At 43.7% G+C, this 23067-nt stretch overlaps 1 protein-coding gene across 1 annotated transcript in view; it reads right to left on the minus strand.

Moving 5' to 3' along the window:
- The window catches only part of tsc22d1 (TSC22 domain family, member 1), a 60775-nt gene extending 41413 nt beyond the window's left edge, over nucleotides 1-19362 (minus strand). The window contains exon 1 of the mRNA XM_071530398.1: nucleotides 16413-19362. Within this exon, the coding sequence (XP_071386499.1) occupies nucleotides 16413-19165 (2753 nt within the window). The 5' untranslated portion in view covers nucleotides 19166-19362. The remainder of the gene's footprint in view (nucleotides 1-16412) is intronic.
- Between the last annotated feature and the right edge of the window lie 3705 nt (nucleotides 19363-23067).

The raw sequence follows: 23067 nt of genomic DNA on the forward strand, positions 1-23067 counted from the left end.
CCCAGAGAGCCAGGTATACAGTATGTAGGCAGTCACCAGCTTGCCGACCTGCAGGGGGCAGTGGAGCACTGGTGACAGTGCACAACATGCCTGGCAGCCGGGTAACGGTTGGCACTAATGCTAAAAACAATGACTGTGCTAATAACAATCAAAAGGAAAATTAATAGGCATGCTAAGCTAAGAGCAAGACATGACAGCTAATTACCATGAGACAGCATGTAACATGCTAATCACTAGTCTAAGCTAAGGAAAAACAAGGTAATGTGAATGGCGTATGGATACTAAACAGCAGGACAAAGAGATGATGCAAAGCCAAGTGTCTCTGTGCTCTATGCATGCTAATAATGTTAGCAGAGAAGCAGCTGGCTAAACTATTGGAGGTAAAAAGTCCCCCCCCTCCTTCCCCCGGCCTTCCTCATTCATCCACAGAGCATAGAGAAGGGGATTAGCTCAAACAAAGTGAGAGTGAACGGCTATCAAACCCAGTGGGACAAGACACACACTGGCTGGAGCTCTCACATCATCACAGCCACAGCAGAATGGTAAAAAGAAAGCTCCATCGGACTTCATCAAGCTAATCAAACAAGAAATAATAGTGTCAACAATACACCTAACCCTAGAACACTTCATGCTGCCCAATTTCACTGAGGTCCTGACATTTCAGCAAGTCATCTCAGTTATAGGAAGGGTCATAAAGTTTCAAGGGAGGTTTGAGCCAGAGGTACACTCCTTTGGGAATCATGGTGGCTTATACCAAATTGAAAACTGTAAATGTAATATATATATGTATAAATATATATGGAGTTTCATCTTATCTTAATGTTTGCCACTTTGGACATATTAAAGACGGTGGGATCAGTGTGTGTGTGTGTGTGTGTGTGTGTGTGTGTGTGTGTGTGTGTGTTTGTGTTGCAGGGTTTCTTAAGAAATTATTTTGTGCCGGGTGCTCTAATATCACAGGGCCTAGCCTAATTTCACACGGGTTCAGCCTGATCCACAGGTAACACCAGGAGGGGAGATTTCTTTGGCTATATTTAAATGCACACAATAATGGAACTTATTGACAATACTCAAATTAGACAATAGTGCTTAATTAACTGTTTGCATTACTCTGTAAAGTGACACCTCCCTTAATAATCTGGTTTACATGTGTCATGTAGCTACTGCAAGTATCGAAACAGAAACAGTAAAATCCTTGTACTCCACGTACGTTACTTTGGTTACACAGAGATGTGTGTGTGTGTGTACTGTATACACAACTTTAAAAAGTAATTTAATTATTGATTAATTAATTAATTCAATTTAACAGCTGCTTACGACAAGTATCACCCTGACTGATTTCCAATCAGTAAAACCCAACAAAGCGAGGAAAGATAAGCTTAATACTCAGTTAAACAACTGCATTAAGAATAAGAAATGCATGACTGCATTCCTATCATCTTTAATAGCCTTTGTCATTGTTACACCATCAGTCAAAAGTTTCAACACACCTTATTGAATGTCATTTTGATCTAAAGGCTTATGCTAAATGCGTGAAATGTGTTTCTTAGACAAATATAAATAGTGAGGTTGATGCCTATGTATGAATTTCTTTCCAAAGCCTTTGCCTTTCCATCAAGGCAAAGTGCGGCTACTTTAAAGAATCTAAAATATAAGATAGTTTTGATTTGTTTAACACGTTTTTGGTCCCTGCAGAATTCCATTTGTGTTATTTCATAGTTTTCATGTCTTTACCGTTATTCTAAAATGTGGAAAATAGTAAAAATAAAGAAAAATGTACGTGCCAAAACTTTTGACTGGTAGTGCATGTTCAAAACCTTAAGCATAAAATTAAATACCTTTCCATTACACTAACAGTGATAGCAGCTCTGTTGCTGCCGCCCCTGTAAATACTGGCATTGCAAGCATTACACATAGCTGTTGGGCTAAAATAATCCCACACTGTACAATTGATGGTCCTTCAATACCATGATGCACCTCACTGATGTAAGTGATGGTGGATAACGCCTGTTTACGGCACATACATTTTTACGACAACTGGAATAAATGGAGCAGAGGGGGAGATATATACACACGCGCATACACATATACCCATACATTCACCTCAAGCACAACACATATATATATATATATGTGCACACATCTGTACCTATATACGGGAGGAGGGCATTGAATTGAATGGAACAGCTGCACTGAATTTAAACTGAATATGAAGGGAGAGAGAGGGGATGAGAGAGAGACAGGCATAGAGTGATAGCAAAGTCATCCACTGCATTCTCTCTCTCTCTCTCTCAGTATTTGTGTGTGTGTGTGTGTGTGTGTGTGTGTGTGTGTGAGTGAGAGACATTCCTGGAGCTGACTGGACAGTGTGCTGGTCACAAGAATGCCGGCCATGATTCAGCACATTGCCAGAATACTTGGGGGAACTACAGTCAGTGCCAGCCCACTAACGCCTACAAATAAAAAAACGACTGGCTGAACACTTTATAATCTGATACATTATACAAACATGCAACATACATTAGATGTAACATTATCTATAACAGAGGTTCCAAACATTTGCATGGCAGCGACCGATACCCATTTCAGAACCAGTGATCTAGACAACTCTCTAAGCACCCCTAGCATACGGGCTGCATACAGTATTTATCTTTACAGGCCTCTATTCAACCTTTAATTCAAGAAAAACAGATTTTTGGGAGATTGTTCAGTTAGTCAGCTTCCCCAATAAATACTGATGAGAAAGTAGCCACCTAAATCACCCACGTGTCCCTAGTGCTCCATGCTAACACTTAAGCATGCACCATGTTGAGTAGGGATGTTGATGATTAATCGGCGATCGATTTATCACCGTTAACAATTTGATCGATCAAGCATATATTAATCGATAATGTACGTTATGTGCCATTTCTCATTTTTTTCCGGAAATGATTTATCGCCACAAGGGCGCAATTTAACTTTCAACGCGGAAGAAGGAAGCCAAGCAAGCGGGTGGAAGCATTACACCCGAAAAGACAAGAGTGTTCATTGTAAACATTGTAATACAAAGTTGAAATAGCCTACAGCACCTCTATAAGCACAATGAAAGAGAATGCATTCCCTGGCTGGCGAAGTTGGCGCGACACTATCTGTGCCTCCCGACTCGGGACAGCTGTTCCCCCGGAGCGTGTGTTTCAGCGGATGGACTGACTGTCACCAGGCTGCACACTGGACTCATCCCTGACCACGTAGATACGCTCTTATTCTTAAATAAACCAGTAGATTGTCGTGCCATTGTTTCCAATACATAAACTGTGACGGCGCGACACAACGGCCGGCACAACATAAAAGGTTAATCAATGTAGAGAAATTGATCTAAATCGCTCTGTAATGCGTCTAATGTGCGCATCACGTCATGTCTGTCATTTGGCGATGCAGCAGCTCTGTGCTCAACCTGACAGTCCGTCTCCCGTTCTGAAAACGTTTGTAAAAAAATATTAAATTCCACAATTTCTCTGAACTCGCATGTGTTGTAACGGTAAAGAGTAACTTGACACTTTTCAGTCGGACAATTCTAACACTGCTCAACACTCAGAAAGTTAACATGAGTGCGGTGCAGAGACTTCACTGCATATTCCACCAGCTGGGTTCCGTTGGACACAATGTAAAGACAATTTAAAGTAATGAACCCTAAAGAAAATACATTTTCAGCCTGTGGGAAACACTGACGTCCGTTGTCAGGGGTCCCAACTCTTTTGAATTATGCCTGGTTGAGTAACTTGTTGAGTAGGCCTAAAGACAGGTGTAAAAACACACATTTTCTATTTTCTATTTTCTATGTCAAAAGCTATTTTTTACATAATGATTAATCGATTAATTGGTGATTAATGTGACCAATGATCAATTAAGGAAATTTCTGAAAATTTGCATCCCCAATGTCGAGTGATAGGTGAATAACATTGTAACAAATGTGAGAGAATGAGAACCTGATGCAGCTCTAAAGCTATAATATTAAATGATAGACAGCCAAGTCTGGCAGATTTATAATTAATTTAATTAGAGGTAAAATTCAGATAAAATGCGTTACAATTAAAGTAGTGTTTTGAACGGACAGGGACTACTTCACCTGTGGAAAGGTCTCTGTTCCCATGAGGCTTAGAGTGTGATCAATGTGGCCACAGGGGCGCCGGATTCATTTCAGAAGTGCGGGGGCCAAAAAGTGTGTGTGTGTGTATGTTAGTGTGTGGCGGTATAATATATCTTTGTTAGTGAAATATCCTTCAAAAAGTGAAAATTAATGGCTTTCTACTGTATTATGATTTTTCTTATGTTACGTTGAAAAATCATTGTTTCTCCCGCCGGGTCTGCTTAGAAATAAAATAAAGTGCAGCAGCACGTCAGCTGGTCCTCTCTCATAAAGAAGATGGTGAAGAAAGAAAAAGATTCAGGTAACGTATTTAACAACAAACTTTATCTTTGAAAAAACAAGCAAACAGAAATAGCTCAGTTTATTTCCTAACTGTGCTGGCATGAAACCTCAACACTTTGGCTCCCTATACTCACAGGGATTACAAATATTACATTAGTTAACTAGAAGGGCACTCGGAGAGCGCAGACCTCCGCCAAGGTTCGTGCTATTATTGCTTCTTCGGGAGTTGGAGCCGGATCCGCTCCAAAATTTAATGGGTTCTTCCTTGGCCCATGCTACACCCTTCCACGAAATTTCATGAAAATCGGGCCAGTAGTTTTTCCGTAATCCTGCTAACAGACAAACAGACAAACAAACGGCACCGAAAACATAACCTCCTTGGCGGAGGTAACAACACAATATTGAAAAGAAAATGTAGCCTAACAGCATTTGTAAGTTCAACGTGCCACTCGAACTGGGGCATATCACCAACGCTGAACTGTTAAGTAGGCCTAATAAAGTTAATTCATCTTCCCCTCACTTTGCCAAAGTAAACCTCCCTTCGCTCACTGGCAAAGCAGATGCTGCTGAGCACTTTTTGGAGGTCCAGGCCATCGGTCAAGTCTTTGTGGATGTGGAGGAAGAGGAGACTTAGGCGTCACTCGGACATTGTTGAGCGAAGGCAGGTTTTCAACCGCCGGGGGCTGGAGAAGCTCCGCTCAGCTGTCGCATTTGACATGGGCACCGTCAAATACAGCCGAAGCAGCCTGTCGACTTCACTAAAGAGGGATTGTGTGCCTCGTCCCTGTGCTGCCAGCATGTCCGCAATTGTGGCCACCTTCGTCACCCGACTGATGGGTCTTTCAGCAGAACTGTTGTGTGCCTGCAAAACTACTGGAAAAATTGACAGCTGGGTGGACAGCTGTTCCATGTCAACATCGCCTGTGTACATGTTGACCACATTTTGGGGGATGCTGATGCTGCCGAATCCCGGGGGGTTGCAGTGTACACTGTATGCATTTGATGTTGTCCTCTTTGACTGGATTAAAATGTAAATATTCTTCCCGTTTTATATTTGCCTGCTTTATTTTACCTAATGTCTTAGAGTGGGCGGGAATGATTGAAACGTCTTTTACCATAAGTGTTGCAATATAGGGGCACTTGAGGGGATACAGTGATTCGCGACTTCAAAAGAAGGCGGGAGGAGGGAAAAGTGGGGGGGCCCCTTGGCCGGTGTGTGGCCATGAGACAATTAGTCATACAAAAAGCCTTCAGCTCCAAAAAAGCCATTCAAATTGATTAGGCCTACATTGTGTTGATCAAAGAGATCCATCAATCAAATTATTTCGGCTTTATGATCAAATCACAAATAAGTTTTGACTGATTGCAGACCCTCACTGTGGCGTAAGGAAAAGAAAAAAGGGGGCTAGAGGAATTATCAGAAGTGTTTCCACCCCCCACCCCCCAAAACATAAAAGGTAAAAAAAAAAAAAAAAAAAAAATCAGCAGCAGCTAGGGGTTTTGGACAAGGTTAGACAATCAGCGCTGTGTGTGCGTGTGCGTGTGTTTGTGTATATATAGGGGACTTTTTTCCTCACAGATGAAAGGCAAACTAAAAACACAAGCCATTATCGTCCATTACTAGCCATTAGCTTTCCCACCACACACTAAGTGAAACAATCCATGTATTGATGGAAAAATAAATCATCAGAAAGAAGGGGGCAGAGACAAATGAAATCAGTGCACATCTGGGACCAAAGCATACTAATAAGGAAGAGAGAGACATGGAGAGAGAGATATAGAGAGAAGAGAGAAAGAAAGCGAGGTAGAGAGAGAGAGTAAGACAAAGAGAGAGCATGCGAGTGATTTGTATCAACCTCTATTTCACCAATACAGAGAGTAACTCTGCAGCCCCGCTCTCATCCTCCTTGTTCAGTTTCATTCTCCCATTCATCCTTTCACCGCTTGCGCTGGGGTTGAATAGGTATGGTAAATATTCAGCAGGGTGTAGTGAGACATCACTCACACGCACACATGGACACACACAAACACACACACATACGCACATGCGCACGCACGCACGCACACACACACACACACACACACACACACACAGAGTGTTGCTGCTCTGCTGTGTTCTGGTGTTCTCTGGCTTGGTCTATGTGGTAGGGATGGGGGAGGTGTCAGCAGCATAACAAATAACAAATGCTGTTTACTTTTAGCAAAACACTTTGCAAATACAGACTGAGCAACAATGTGCAACTGTGGACAGAACAGAGCTGTATATAATAGGCCTAGCTATATTCTGGCACACCAATAGTAAACTGGAAAATTGAGCAACATGCTTACTAAGAACTAGACTGCTTCTGTCCTCCCTGGAAGCTACTGAATGTTAGCTGAGGCAAAAACAACTGGCCTTACTACACAATCAATGGTTTAACATGTTACCGGAGCAGAAGCAATAAGAACAAGCTTGCCATAACAAAATTGGATAGATGAAACTTCATCCCCATGGGGATATTGAGACATTGCAAAAGTAGGCCTAAGTAGTAACAGGATATAGCAAAGAAAAACTTGATATAAATAAGAATTCAGTAAGGTGTTATATAAACACACACAGCTGACAATTCCAACACATTTTGAGTTGAAAATGAATGAATGAAAATGTTATTAAAAAAGTCTGGATTCCAACATTACCAGGGTGTGCAAAAAAGCAGCAGTACTATCAGTAGTAAGACTGTCAGAACAAATGTCAATATTCAAATTTCAGTCATGTCAAAAAATTAATTAGAGTCCCAACCTGCCCATTGAATATGTCAAAAACAGCATTTTTTAAATTTTATTTATATTTTTTTTTTTTTACAGACGATTGCCTAACTCCAACCCTAATGCATCCCTGACTTGACATTCTGTCGCTTGCGTGATACTCTTCTACGAGCCTGCTAGTTTGTTGTTAGCACACACACATGCCTGCTAGCGGCATCATGACAGAAAACACTCCTGACAAGGAGATTTATGCTCCTCCGAAGCGATGTTTGTCAGATGTTTGGATTCCAAGAGCCAAGAGTCACCCAGTGATTTACTCTCATCTTCTCTCAGGCAAATTTAAAACAAAATATCAGCCAAATCTTTCAAAAAATTTGAATAATGGAAAAAAACATGTTGTAAATCAACTGCAGATAGAATCTCTATCTTTTCACAACACATTGTCCTATCATTGTGCCCTGCTTTCATGTGTCAATATTACATACATTTTATCATTAATATTCAAATTTCAGTCAACTCATAGTCAAAAAAATTTTTAGGAGCAACTGACAGCCCTAATCACTAGCAGTAGAACTTACTGAGACAGAATGAAAATGGGCAATTTGTGCAATATCAAAAGGTGGAGAATTATAAAAATGTTAAAAGGAATATGAGAGTACAAGAAAATAATTAGTCAAAAGGCTGCATAAAGATCTAATAATAGTGCTAATTGTTCTATAGCTCAATTAGACTTGAAAGTATATAACAGGTAACCACAAGAGAATAGACCGCCTCCCAGAAGATTCACACAGACAATGTTTGGGAGAACCATGAGAGTTAGACCTATACATGATTGTAAACAATCCAAAAGACATGCGATACAATAGGCCTCTAGTAGGACTACTTAGTAAACCAATCTAAAATTCAGCCTGTCAGAGTGACCGCCTCTCTCCCCCTACCGGGTTCAAGTGAGGACAGAGAAGGTGATGGAGAGAGAGAGAGACGGAGCCGAGGCCGGCTGGCATTTTAATTGGGTTCTCACGTTTCAGTGGTGCTGAAGCACTTGTTTGTTCTGCTGTCTGACCTCCAGTTTAAAAAAAGGAAAAGAAAAGGAAGAAACAGAGGAAGGGACCGGGGTAAGAAGAGCCAATCCTGGTGACATCACCACCCTCCAGGGATGGAGACACCCACCATGATGTGAGCCCTCTGACAAAGATAAACTGGAGGTGACTTCATCAGCGTAGACAAGTCCTTACAATCATACAATAAAACATGCAACATTCAGTGATGCTAACCCTCATTAGCAGAGAGAGTTTTTGAAGGCCAATACAGATATATTTGGATCTGATGTTTTATGCAAAAATTCAGTATCATTATATGTGACCGTTAAAAAAAACGCCCAGTAAAGGCAAGTAAATATTGGCCCCATATGTTAATCTACACAGATGTGAATACATATACAGTAGGTGTGGGTCATGTTGCAGATAACTTCCAATTCCCTCAGTGAAAGTTTGACTGATGCAATTCTCCATCCAACCAGCTGATGACAACATCTTATCTGGTAAGCCTACATTTCAACTGAGATAAAAAAAAAAGAGCTTGTTAAAGAAGAAGCAGAACAGGTGACTCTGCTCAAACAGCAAAGCCTTCCAACCAATAACAAGGGTCATAAAAACTAGCACTAAACTCCCGGCACAAAATAAATTCCTGCTACCAGTCAGTGGCTCAGGGTCAAGCCATTCTTCAAATTTAATTTCAATATTTGGTACTGTACAACTTCTACATAGCTGGTGGCACAGTTTCATGTTCTAGCCACCCTATTGACAGAACTTAGAGCAAATCTGAGATGGGTCAGGGCTCAACCTGGGACAGTATCTCCTCTAAATTCATTCAGCCATGGCTGCAGCAGTTACAGAAAATTTGACGTGAAAATGATTAGCCTTCATGCAGTCTTACTGACAAACAAACAAACAGATATGGCAAATGTTTGATGGTCAAAGGCACTACTGACGTCACTTCGTAACTTTTCCCTCCTCCATAGAAATGGTGTAAAAGAAGATTAATTTCTGTTTAACGGTAAAGATTTACAACAACTTTACAACTTAAAAGAACCACCCTTTAATCACAGTATCTAAATAAGAGCCATTTTATAACTGCAGCTGTGTCTAGAACTGCAACTAAGATGGACACCAGGTCTAACACCAGACTAGGAAGTAGTATTCTCCAAGCCAAAACTGGTACAAAACAATCCACAGAGGAGACACTGATGAAGGAAACAGTGGAGCAACACAATGGCAGGATTAGCAGACTCAGAACAATGATACACAACTCTGTTCAGTCTGGTTCCATCTGGTCTAGTCTGCTGTGTCCCCAGTTGTGGTCTCAACCAGCTTCAGTGGACCTGACCCAGTTGGGTTGGGTCGGATTGGGTCACTTCCTCAGTGTGTTGTGAATTTTGGGGATCTGGTTGATCTCAACACAATGAGCGACCGGCCCAGCACCCACCGGCTCCCTGCACTGCCAGGGGGAAGATCACATTCAAAACAGAGCCAGCAGTAGAGATAGCCATCACACTGCCAGCCAGCCCACATTCCCCTGAACCCTCACACACACACACACACCGTTCAGCGTTAATGCTTGTCCAATTGTCCGGGAGTGGCAATTGGACTCAATGTGGTTGGCACGTATTTCTAAGTAAGAACAAACAAAAAAATGTACAACTACATCAAAGAAACGGCAAAGAAACTAGTCCCCTGATTTGAATTCAGGTGTTATGTTCTCTCTGCGCAACCGTGTGCATTGGTGTATGCGCTTCAACAACTTTCAATATTTCTATTTACCTAACTTACCTAATTTACAATATTTGCAATATTCTGTTTGTTAGGCTTCATGTTTCTGTTTCACAAGTAGCTAGAGCTCTTGAATAGCAATAAATGTGGTGTAAAAACTTTGAGGAGACGAGAGAGAGAGAAATGGAGAGAAACCAAAGAGAATCAAGAGACAACAAAAAGCAAAGCAGAACAGAGGAATTATTAGGTGTTTGGGAGGAATACCTTCAAAAGGGCCAGGCTCTGTGAGTTAGGTCGTTTGTTAGTTAATTTGTTCTTAACTCTTTTTGAAGTGTGCAGTGCTTAGGGAAATTACTGCATGCTCTCTTTAGGCACTTATGCAGAGCCCCAAGAGCCCTGCATAAGGAAGATACAGTGGGAGCTCACATAGCAGGCAGTACGGTACAAGTCACAAGCATGGATAGGGTCCTTGCTGCAGCTTGCAGACGTCAGGAGGTAGCTCAGTGATTTTTTAACTGTAGTGGCTAAGTCAATGCATGAATTAAACATTTTGTTCAAAGATGCTTTGGTGCCAACAGGTGGCATTTCACTCACTCCAATACTGCATACCCCTCCATCCAAGCACCTATAACGCATTGTATATTAGTTTTCTTACAACCATCAAACCAATTATCCCCATCACTTATCAACTTTCTCATTAACATCCTCACCCATTTGACCTCTCTAGCAATATGGCTGATTCTCTTTGCCACATGTATCCATCACCAGTGTAAACAAAAGGTACGTACCCTCCCACAATTCACGTTCTTAAAAGTCACACACCCCAATTCCACAAGAGAAGGTCGCTGAGAGTGACACAGATTTTTAGCAAGCTACGAGTTGCCAGTTACCACACAGGACACAGGACTCTGATATTGTACAGTAGCCAGTTGTCCACTACAGGGCTAAAGGGGGTCACCTGGGTTTACACATTATCTGTCTCAATGATGTTTAGGCAATTTGTTTAATATTTTGCTGCCATCTTACATCATCTTTACTATGGACTATAGTTTCAAATGAAGAACTACAGAGCTTTGATATTGAGTTGTTGTAGAGGGTGAAGAGGATGCTGACCTGAAGGCCTGGCTTTTAGTCTGCTGTCTAGTCTTGTCAAGTCTAGTCTGTTGTCTTTTCAGTCAAATTGGTTGGTTTAATAGTATGCACTCTACATTCAGTTGCAGTTCTGGCATTCATAATTGTTAATATGACAGAAAAAAGAATGCATACACTGACATGGTGCTTACCATAAGCAGTAAAAAGAAAGATTATAAAGATAACAGATACATTTCTACAATTCTATTCTGTTTAGTTTATCACTGGTTGTGGATGTAAAAGTGTTTCAACAATTTCACATTTTATGTTTTCTGTAAAGTTTTGTTGACCTATTAAATTACAAAAATGGTCACAATGGATACACAAACTGGAAATCATTTTCCAATTTGGACAAGTACATCTGCAGGAAAAGTGAAAATTTGATTCTGAGCTTTCCTTTGAACAAGTGGTTGATAAAGTTGATATCAACCCCTGCTTCTAACCTAAACTCAAGTCCTAACCCTAAACTAGCCCCTTGTAGAAGTGAGGACCAGCCAAAATGTCCTCAGTCTGACTGGTTCTGACAAGGATAGAAGAGACATGCATGTGGAAATCCACAGCACTTAGTGCATCTAGCCAAAGCAGAACGGCTGCTCTCAGATGAGCTGCATTTTGCCGAGACTAAGAAACAGCTGGCCACTGACTGATGAGGCCGATATATGGTATAAAGTCTTTAGCTCATTAGCTCCGTCCATAGGGTTAACGTCAGAGTGTCTGTCTATACTATACACACACCAACCCCCTTTTCTAATCACACCTTTTCTCCATTAATGGCCTTTAAACCCCAGCAGTCAATCAGCAGAAGCCCGCCCGCCCACACACACACACAGATATCTCCCATCCTGAATATATTCCATTAATGACTTGTCAGTGCAGACACAGCAAAATACACAACTGATTTGACACACTCCCTCACTCACTCTCACACACAGTCTACAGAGACCCTGGTGTTTTACAGCCCTGCCTGAGGCGGCGATTTATGAGGGCAGGGTCATCCCACACATGAAGACAACATGGCGTCAGGAACCACAGAGCAGGCCAGAGGAGCTATACAACCACTGATGTGGCACACTGCCTGTCCAGCCACAGCACGCTCGTAAATGCATTCCTACCAGACAAAGAACGAATCAGCTATTATGAGAGGGACTGGCTCCTATGCAATTAGTACACAAAGGAAAAAGGGCCCAATGTATTAGCGCTGCCTGCACTAAAAAGTGAATTTAAAATCTAGGCTTCATGGACAAAAACAATGTCAAACTCCAGAGAGGTCATCAGTAGTTGACCTTTTTTGTTGGCATGTCTTAATCACTCATCTCCTCTTCCAATGCCAAAAGCAGGTATTTTTTGGCTGTGCATACACTGCACACATGCTTGTTCTCCTTTCTCAAACACTTTCTTCACAAACCTGTAGAACTGTGGTGACTGAGGAGAATAAACAATTGCACAGTTTGGCTGTAGTCAAATAAAGAGAGAGACTATAAAAATCTTGACACTTTGCATTCTGCATGAGATAACACATGGGCCAAATGTAGCATTAGAAATCTCTTCAGGAAACAAGCAAGTTAGTGTTGGGCCTGTTCTACAAGCTAAGTTTACTGGAAACGAATCCAAATGACAGAGCTAATTGTGCAGAAAAAGTCCATTGTGCCGAGTGAGAGGAACGGAGAGCAAGGTTTGCAAGCAAAGATGCCAGTATCAGGAAGCCATATGGGCTGTAAATATAATCCAACAAAACAGTGTTCTTTCAGTCAGCAATAATATGCCCTGCAATATGCACTGGTTCAAGTAATGTAGCCTATCATTAAAATGTTGCAGTTATTTGAAACCCTGATCAGGAATAAAATGCACAAGGGAGTTGCAGCGATGAGTAGGCTAATCCTGTAGAAAATTGTTTTGTTACGTTGCCCTTTTCAGAGGTCAGCTTAAGCCTTTTTGGAAGTCTGGATGACTAGAAATGATAGAAAATCAACAGCCCATGACCATTTACAAGCCCTAGTATATGGCCTATTTTGTCAAGCCTCTATGGGCTGTGTGTCATAAGGACATGCTGGACATAGACAGCTGCTATCAGAGATATCAGTCACTAGGCTACATAATCTAACATATCTCAACTAAGTAGACTTGGTCCTACTTAAAAGTATTTTAGGTGACGAAAGATATTTTTAATCCAGGTTGCTAAACATTTTGCTAACGTGATCAGTCTCCAAATTTTAGTAAAAATGTGTCTATGATTACAGCCGCATTTTGTTTCGATAACACCCTCTTTACACAGGTGACCTGGCTAGAAAATGCTGGTACGCGTCTTATGGATACCTGGATAGCTAGATAGCATTCATATTAAAATATGATTAATTTGGTCCAACTAACTGGTTATTGTGGCTACCAAGATGCTGCATTTTTACTTACTTAATCTTATAGTCACGTCATGGCAAATAGCAACAGCTAAAAATTGCCATTTTGTTTGCCAACTATAACTCAAAGGCATACATTTTCTTTCACGTTTCAAGTAGCAAATTGTGTTTCCCTTATTAACAGTGAGAAACTGAATCATGCCAGCAGTGGATCTTTAATGTGTTGTTCACAATACATCTTATAAACTGGACAGAAATAAAGTTAGATCAAGTTTTAAAAAGAATTTAGGAAACTCTTAAGGACTAGGCTATCTCAAATCATTAAGCAAATTCCCTCTTTTTATCCTAAGGGTTATCCTTGAAAACAAAGCAGAATTGGTCCCTGAAGTGGCCTGCCCTATGTGACAGGACTGAAAAAATAACTAAATATAATATAATAATAAATCTCTTCAGGACTCTTGGAAGCGTAGCCCTTTGGCTAAAAGAGGTCCTAATAAAACTCAACTCACACACAGCCTAACAGTATTATACTAGGTGTTGGTACGTCACAACTTTACAAATCAACATTTATATTAAAGCTCAAGTTAAATAAACATGGCTTGCCTGCCAACAATAATGAACAACAATGAAATAGTACAGTGTATTAGTTTGTTCTGTAATGACAGTTTACTACTGTCATGCACTAAATCAGAATTTATTCTGAAATAGGCCTACTGAGCGCAAAATAAAGTGATAGGCTATTATAAACACAGACAACTGCCGGCTGCTGCCAAAAAAACCCAGAAGCGTAAAAACTGCATTGTTTCTGTCTGATTATGAATGTTTTTTCCTGCCTTAAAATGGCAATTTTGAGAGACCCCTGTCGCGAGGGCCAGATGACGTAACACAATAAACTACATAGTAGTAGCGTCATCAACAGTCCAAGTGACTGTCTGTGTGTGTGTGTGTGTGTGTGTGTGTGTGTGTGTGTGTGTGTGTGTGTGTGTGTGTGTGTGTGCATAGCATCAGCTGATGAGCCTGTGTGCTGCTGTCTTTGGGTTTACTTATTTGTAATGTTGCTTTGCTGATCAAGAATGGGAGGGAGATGTTCCATAGCCAGCCCAAGTCCCAGCCATTCATCAGTAGGGAGGCATGGCTTTCAGCAGGCTCTGTCAAGTGCTTGCACCCCTCTGACAGTGCAGGTAAAGCACAGAGGGGTAAACTCTGAGGCTAATTCACTAAGACAATCTTCTCATTTGCGTCAAGGGCTTTGGTTTCACTCAAATGCTGCGTTTTATCATCAAAGACAATAATCCACCTGATCCCCCATAGATTATACATTCCTTAGAGTCGCCCGTCATGTGATAACAGTGGCCATCCTTCACTCTCCACCTAAGTGGCCCATGAAGACAAGCAGGCCTGATTTCTTCATTGAAGCAAAAACTACTATCACTAGATCTAGCAGGTCATCAACAATTATTACCTTCTACATCAACAGTCCAATTATCAAAAAGGACAACCTATCTTGGTTTCTCCTACTCACCGGTTTATCATAAATCAGGCATGCTCAACATAGTGTAAGCTTAGGCTATTCTAAAAAAAATTCAGAAGTCAGGTAAAATAGGCTTAGGTTTATAAGAGTGACTGAAATGCTAGCTACATTCTGCTGCTAGAAGGTGATTAAAATTCCCCAGTAACCTCAAAATCAGTACTTAAAACTTATTAAGGGGAAGACATTCCATGGGATTTTCCTCTGGTTCATAGAATTAACCACTAGCCCAGGGCAGTGATGGAGAGATGGGGGAGAGAGAGAGAGAGAGAGAGAGAGAGAGAGAGAGAGAGAGAGAGAGAGAGAGAGAGAGAGAGAGAGAGAGAGAGAGAGAGAGAGAGAGAGAGAGCACTTAATAAATAAATAAGCTTTCAGGCAAGGGTGAAGTACTTCTGTGCAATACTTTTCATGTCAACAAGGAAACTGTCGACTCTTCCCCATGAGTTGATCCAAAAATAGAGGGAGTGATTCTTCACCTTGCTTAATTAGGCAGACTGTAAAACACAATTAAATCTTGGTCGTAATGTGTGGTGTCATCTGTGAGATGAGACACGGTTTATTCCATTGCTATTGCTGTTGCACCCACCTGCCTCATTCTGTCTCTCATTAAATGTTCATACAACCTACACCCTGTTTCCTGCTTTGCAACAACAAATGTGCTGAGAGCGTGTACAGCGAGCTGTGTACCCAGCAGAAATTGTGCCCTGTGAAGCAGACAGAGGGGGTTCAGGCAGACAGGGAGGCGGTCTGCTAGGCTAAATGCCGAGTCACTGCAGCCTCTTGATAAAGACAAGAGACGTCACATCCAGCTGAGCCCTGCGCTGTGTCCCACTGACAGAGGACAGACAGACTGGGTCAGCCTGGCCACTGTCTGCTAGCTATCTGGGATAACAATAACACACTTTTCTTCCCTCACAGCTGCCACAGCAACCAGTTGAATCATACAGCCTCAAACAGACTGAGTGCTGAGCTGCGCTACAAACACCCACTTGGTAGGGAAACATCCCTCAGTAACCTTCTGATCCCTGACTTCTCCCCTACAGAGTGCGCTCACTTGGAAAGGTCACTGTTTGTACTTCTGATTGCAATACAGCAGTATACTGCTCAGGAAGCAGGATGTAAGCAAAGCTTTCAGATCATCAAAAGAGAAACTTCATCACCCTCTCAGAATTTTTCCGATATGCAACTAAGTTACTAAATCACTGCAACAAACACTAAGGCCTTTATTATCAAGTGCATGTGTGAAAGTGCATCAAGACTATAGCTTTTGGTATTTAAGGACAGGTAGAATACTGCGAATACTCAAAAACCTGATATTGTAAGGAAATAGCCTACTGTTTGCCCTGAGGATCATTGTATACTGTGTTGAAACTATTCAAATCTCAGGAATTCAGCTGCAGCATCCTCTCCCCTCACCAGTTAAAATCAATCAACCGACCAACTGAACATAAACAAAAAGATAAGAAAAAGAGATCTCTTACCCATCCTCCTCTCCATCTACAGTCTTGAGGAGCACAGCTGATGCGGTTAAGGCACTGGCGGTGGCGGCATTGCCCTCAGCTTCCTGACCCTGGCCAGTGCTGGACCCTGAGGCAGCCTCCCCTCCGGACAGCTTGGGCAGCCCCAACAGGGCTGACTGGTGCTGGAGGAGCAGCCGCTGGGCATCCTCCAGCTGAGTGGTGGTGAAGGTGGGCAGACTAGCATACAGGGCACTGGCCTGGGCAGCGTGGGCCTGGGCCTGGGCACTGCTGAGGTCCTGGGACAAGCTGACACGGGGAAACTGGAACTGGGCAACAGACTGGGGGGGCACCTTAACACTATTCCCCCCATTATGGGCTTGGGGCTGGGCGTCACTCTGAGGGTTGGGAGGAGGCACACTTGACGCAGCCACTTGGCTAGGGTGAACTGTACTGGACAGCTGGGTGCCAAGGCCCGGATTTTGAGCTTGGGTTTGGAGTGACTGCGGCTGCTGCTGTTGGCGATCCAGAGGGACAGGGTGGCTCTGAGGCTGCTGGCCGAGCCCCGCTACTCCCATCTGAGCGACCATAGTGGAGGTGGCAGCCTGGAGGGAGGTCGTCTGCTGCGGCTGTGTCTGGAGAAGGACCTGTGACTGCTGCTGCTGTGGGCCTCCCATCATCTGGCATGCTCCATTCCCTGGCCCAGGGGCAGCCGATCCAGCCTGGTGGGACAGAGGCTGAGGTGCAACAGGCTGCGGGAGACCTGGGTGAGGCTGGGTGTACTCAGGAGGCCTGACCTGCATTGGGGCAGCCTGTGATGTAGCAGGCGGCTGCTGGGGGAGGGACGCATAGCCCGTCTGCTGCTGTTGTTGAACCCCCACTAGGCCCTGGGTGGAGCCTGTGGGTTGAGTAGCGACTGCCTGAGCATAGGTGAGCTGCTGCTGCTGGGGCACAACAGCGGTAGGATGCCCTATGGTGGTCTGGTGGCCTGACATGGGAGCAGGCTGATGAATGCTGGTGGGAGCAGAGGGGGCCATGGTGGTCTTCAGGTGTGCGTGGGTTAGATCCTGGGGGTGCATGTGAGGTTGGGTATGGGACACTCCCATGCTTAGGCCACTAGGGAGGAGTGCTTGGAAGCCCTGAGGGGGGGAGGCATAATCCTGGGCCTGCTGTGGTATTGATGGTCCCCCAGCCTCTCCACTGCCCACACTCTCTGTGTAATGGCTCAATGTACTGACGGTGCTACTCACAGAACTACCACTGGTGCTCTCCCTCTCTGAAGCCCCAGCAAAGCTCTCAGGCACAAACTGACGCATGCTGGGACATGCAGCTTCAGATGCAGCGGAACTGGGAGCCGAGGCTGGGGTGTCCTTGTCATAGTACTCAGTGCATGTCCATCGCCCCTTCTTGAAGGGCTCAGAGCTGGAGTCCAGCTTCACCACCCTGAAGCGAGAGCTGGTGGTAGCCGTTGCAGGGGCTGGAGCTGGGGCAGGCTGGGGCAGAGTAGAGGGTGCAGGGGCTGCAGCCATGGCTGGGACAGGGGCACCCCCAGGCTGAGACAAAGTAGATCCAATTCTTCCCTGGGTCCCACTGGAGAGTCCCATCACCCCAGAGGCACTGGCAGCAGCAGCAGCGGCAGCAGCAGCACTCATAGTGATGCTGGAGTTGATGGTTTGGTGTTGCTGGATCATGTTAACATTAGGGTTGGTAATGAGGTTGCCCCCGATTGCAACAGTACCACCTCCGCTCCCCCGACTGCTGTTTATCACACTGGGAGGGAAGCCACCACTGCCACTGCTAGCACTGGTGCTGATCCCCCCCCTCACAGGCACGTTGGCAGAGCTCAACATATTCACATTACTAACATTGCTGGTCTGGGGATTAACTATGCTAACCGTAGTGCCCGTGGCAGAGCTGTGCATTCCAGGGACAGATCCTGGGGCCACGGCCCCCACAGGCTGAGCAACAATACTTGGAGGCCCAGCTGGGGCAACATTCTCTTGGGGGACCCCCATATTAGAAGGCATTTTCTGGGTGACACAAGGTAAAGCTCCAGAAATGAGGGCAGATGGGGCACCCCCAGGCCCAGAGGAGATGGGGTGAACCTGGGCTTGATGAGGATGATGATGCGCCGGATGATGATGTTGATGGTGGTGGTGCACAGTCCCATTCACCATGGTCCCTCCATGCTGGGGAGCCTGATTCAGGGAGTGGAGGTGCGAGGGCTGATTAGGGGAGATAGCTCCAGGGGTCTCTGCCTCATGGAAGTTATTCAGCGTCTCCTCAGAAGAGCTTCTCTCTGCTCCTGCTATGTCATTGGCTCTGGAGAGGGACACATCCAGGATTTCTGAGGAAGACAGGTCCTCTGTGTGGGATTCATCCAGGTCATCATAGCTCTCTGTGTCCTCTGCAATACTGTTGTTGGTGCTCACAGATATCTGTGCTGGAGTCACACTAGTAATCTGGAAGCCACTCTTCTTTTTCATCTGAGCTCCTGTCGACTGTGTGGGCTGGGGCTGGGAGTGCAGATTCAGGCTGTGGGGGGGAGGATGCTGGGGACCAGGGGAGGATGAACCGGCCGGAGGTTGGGTTTGAATCAACAGGGAGGTTTGATAATCATCGACCGGGACGTGGCTGTTATTGACCACCGAGTTTGCCGGTGTTGACAACGTGGAGCCACTCCCGCTGCCCGTGTTGCTACCCCTTCTAGGAAAGACTGCCGGGTGCGCCATCTTTCTAACACTGCCAGAGTCTCCTGCAGGGTCCGGATGATGCATTTTGAGAGAATCCGGGGGGTAGTTGGTCTCTGACAGTAGTATCCAGTAACGTTGCAGTTCGTTAACGCCGCCGTTTTGACAAAGCTACAGTCAACAGACGACACGACTCAAAAATAAATATTTGAACCAAGTATTGGATGGCTCTCCTCAAATATAAAGCAAAGTTGTGCCGCTATTTCCACCCTTCCTCAGACGATTAAATGTTCTCCGGTGTTGGCGCGGCAGAGGAAGCTAGTGGCCGCTAGCGTAGCGAGCTAACGTCAGCTGATGAGCTTGCCAGTTGTAGTTAGCTGGCTAGCTACCTGTGTTAGCTGTTTGCGCCTTTGTTACACACAAGCTAACATTTCATGGTTAGTGTAATAAGATGTTATACTGAAATAATCACTCGTCCTTTAAGCAGAATCACTGTGCAGTGTATATTAAATGCTAGACTGACAGAAAAGTAACGTCAGCTAGCTAGCTGCCACAGTCTCCATCACCGGCTAGTTAAACACAGACTATGGTGAGTCGCATTAGCTGCTGAATTTGCTCAAAGGGAATAAAACGAAAACAAGCAACCTTTTATCCGGTGCACGGTGATGCCAAAAAGTATACGTTCACAGAACAGTTGCGTAAAAAGGCTTAATCCATTCCGTCGAGTCTTCGTTTTTAGTCCAATCTTTGCTGTATCACTCCTCCCCAGCGGTAGCGTTTATCCTGTGTCGGTACGCCTCCTGCACCGCTGCTGTCGGTCTGTGACGAGACGGGAGGGGAGGAGTGCTCGGTAATATGGCGACCGCGCATGGTCCCTGCCGGCCGAGCAGCCAGACATAAAAGCAGTCTGGGAGCAGCGGGGGGAGCGGCGGCGAGGCGGCGAACACGAGCACAGCTTCGCGAAATGTTCCGGAAATTGCCGAGGGAAAGGGCAGCTGGACTCCTATTGGAAACGGGGTTTTGGGAAATGTTCGGGAAATTACGAAGAGAAAAGTATTTTTTTTTTCTATTAAACACAAGCACGTACAAAAGAAGACCGGGAATATTCTACATGTCACGAAATGCACAGAGCAAAGAGTATGGAATATGATATAGGGTACAACCAACTAGGAGAAGTATAGAAATCATGAATAAAAACACTAGGCAGTAACATGAAAACGGGTAGCCTACTGGATGGAAAATAAATGTGTTAAAAAGTAAAGACTGGGGCATGGACATTCTTAGGCATATTTTTCATCATTTTGTGCCAAGGGAAAGGAGCATCAACTGCCCTAATATCACTTTTGCTCACTCCCATGTTAGTTGTATAATTATTGTCTCAAGATATAGCCCAAGCCTGACTAAATGCTAAATTAATTTCAAATGTTTTTCCCACTAATTTGGGAAAAATACAGGGCAGGCCTGACAAATTCATATGGTAAACAATCTTATGCTTTCTGACCTAAAAAAAAAAAAAATGAATGTTGTGGATGGAGCAAAACATCAACACCACAACAGTGTTTCTGAAACAAAGGTAGACAGAGAGGTGCTAGATCTCTCTGCAGACACATGTGTTCACCACACTGAAGGATTATTCTACATACAGGTACTGTTTGGGGCCTCTCTCCCTCTTTCTCTCTCTCTCTCTCTCTCTCTCTCTCCCTCTCCCTCTCTCTCACACACACACACACACACACACACACATACACACACACTTCCATATCTATCTGCTGTAACAAAGAAATTAGACATAAGAATGGCGAGAGACAGAGACATGCTCACTTTAGGTGTTTTACTCTTTTTGTTTCTATGTTTATTTCTTTGTTTTGTTTTCCCTGAAATCTATTTAATGTCTTTTATTGATTATCTTTTTCATCCATTCACTTAGGAAAACACAGGAATGTATTTGTCATGTCAATAAAGCAAATTGAAATTGAAATTGAGGGGGGGAGAGAGAGGGAGAGAGAGAGGGGGGGGGGCAGAAAGAGAGGAGAGACAGACAGAGAGAGAGGGAGAGCGAGGGAGAGAGAGAGAGAGAGAGAGAGAGAGAGAATGTACACATTTGTGGGTGTGTAATGTCGCTACAGGTCAATGAACTCCCATGTTAAAAAGAGACAAGCCTATGAATGTGCATCTCCATTTTCTGTGTTCTGGTGTTTTCTGTCCATCTCTGGACACCAGGACCCCGTTCTGTAAATGACTTATTCTACAGCAAATATCATTTCCTCGTCTCCTCTCCTCTCCTCTCCTCTCCTTTCCTTTCCTTTCCTTTCCTCTCCTCTCCTCTCCTTTCCTCTCCTTTCCTTTCCTTTCCTCTCCTCTCCTCTCCTTTCCTTTCCTTTCCTTTCCTTTCCTCTCCTCTCCTCTCCTCTCCTCTCCTCTGATGAAAATTGCTGCCGATTTTGTGTATTCATGTCTCACATGACTAAGAGTGATAAAGGTTAATATAACATTATTATTATTATTATTATTATAATCATTATTATTATTGTTAATTGTCATCATCACAATCATCATCATCATAAGGTTTATTTATATAGCAGTTTACAAAGTGAATTACAGGAAGGCATAACAACAAGAACAGTAAACTTTACAATAAAATAGGAAAAACAGAATCCAAAACACATGAAAGTATACAAAAATGTGTTTTAGGAAGAAAAAAAAACCGATATGATGATGATATCTCTCAATTGTAGGAAGCAAGACGGCACTACTGTCTGTCACTGTCAAAACTCATCCACCTCCTCAGTTTCTGGCCACTGGCTTTGTGTTGGAGGAGAGATCCGCAATATTTAGAAGAAGATTTCTGATACAACTATTTCAGATTTTCTATTGCTGAGTTGTAAACAGTTCTGGGACATCAGACACTTACTGTTTGCGAGGCGATTCTCCAGTGTTTATAGAGTTTGGGTCCCTAGGTTTTAATGGGAGGTATAACAAGCCAGTCAAACAGAATACTGCTTTATAAAAAAAAAACGTGAAGTGAAGTGAAAAGTTTTATTTTTTTTGTGTGATTTTTCATTGCGATTCATTGTCTTCTGTGAAAGTACATCAGTAAATATGCGTGTATATAAACTTGCTTTTACCTGTATACATTTTATATTTGTTCTTATGAATATTCATGAGAGCTTTGGCAAGGTGGGACAGAGGAGAAGAGGGGAGAGAGACAAACATTTGCCAGAAATAGAGAGAGGAGGAAGAGGAGTTGAGATAAGTGTCAGCGAGGAAGGCAGCAGGGAGAGAGAGAGAGAGAGAGAGAGAGAGAGAGAGAAGAGGGAGAGAGAGGCAGAGATTGACTGTCAGGCAGGCAGACAGGCTGTACCCATCCATACAAATGATGGAGGGAGAGAGCCAGCTAGAGCCTAGTGCAGTGTAAGCGTCTGGTGCTGTCAGCAGCTTTAAATCACACTGGCACTCCACAACAAAAAACACACAGCACTATTGTGCCGCTGCGCTAACAATAATGGTCAATTTACACTCTGGGCTCTGCATTCATTTTGTAAACACTCACTCCTGTAGTGGGTGAAAGTAACAATCTACGACATCTTTGTGTAAATAAATGTCTATTTTGCCACTCTCTATCATTGATAGTGATTCAACCCATCCCCAGGTCATGAAAGGTTTTCCATTGTCTGTTCTAGACACCCGCTGTCTGGTAGGTCTTTCCCCCTGCCGCACAGGAGGTGACGCGTTTTATGTTCCCGGTTTGTTTGTAATAAATAGAAGAACTGGGTAGTAAGCATGAGCTGTGATAGCCACCATGACTGAACAGACAAAGAAAAGAGCTCCACCTACAGAAACTCAAGCTGCATCAACAGAAAATCCAAGGATGAAGACGTCACAGTCCCGCCCACACTGTTTGATTGACAGGTGATCTCTGAGAAGAGCAGTGCAGAAATGAGCACCGAGCTGAAAAAACAGGATCTTGCGGATTACTAATTGAAATAAAA

This window comes from Centroberyx affinis, unplaced genomic scaffold (genome assembly GCF_046629955.1).
Source record: "Centroberyx affinis isolate AG114_WGS23_722 - 3 ecotype Tasmania unplaced genomic scaffold, CSIRO-AGI_Caff_v1 ptg001925l_1, whole genome shotgun sequence".
NCBI lineage: Eukaryota > Metazoa > Chordata > Actinopteri > Beryciformes > Berycidae > Centroberyx > Centroberyx affinis.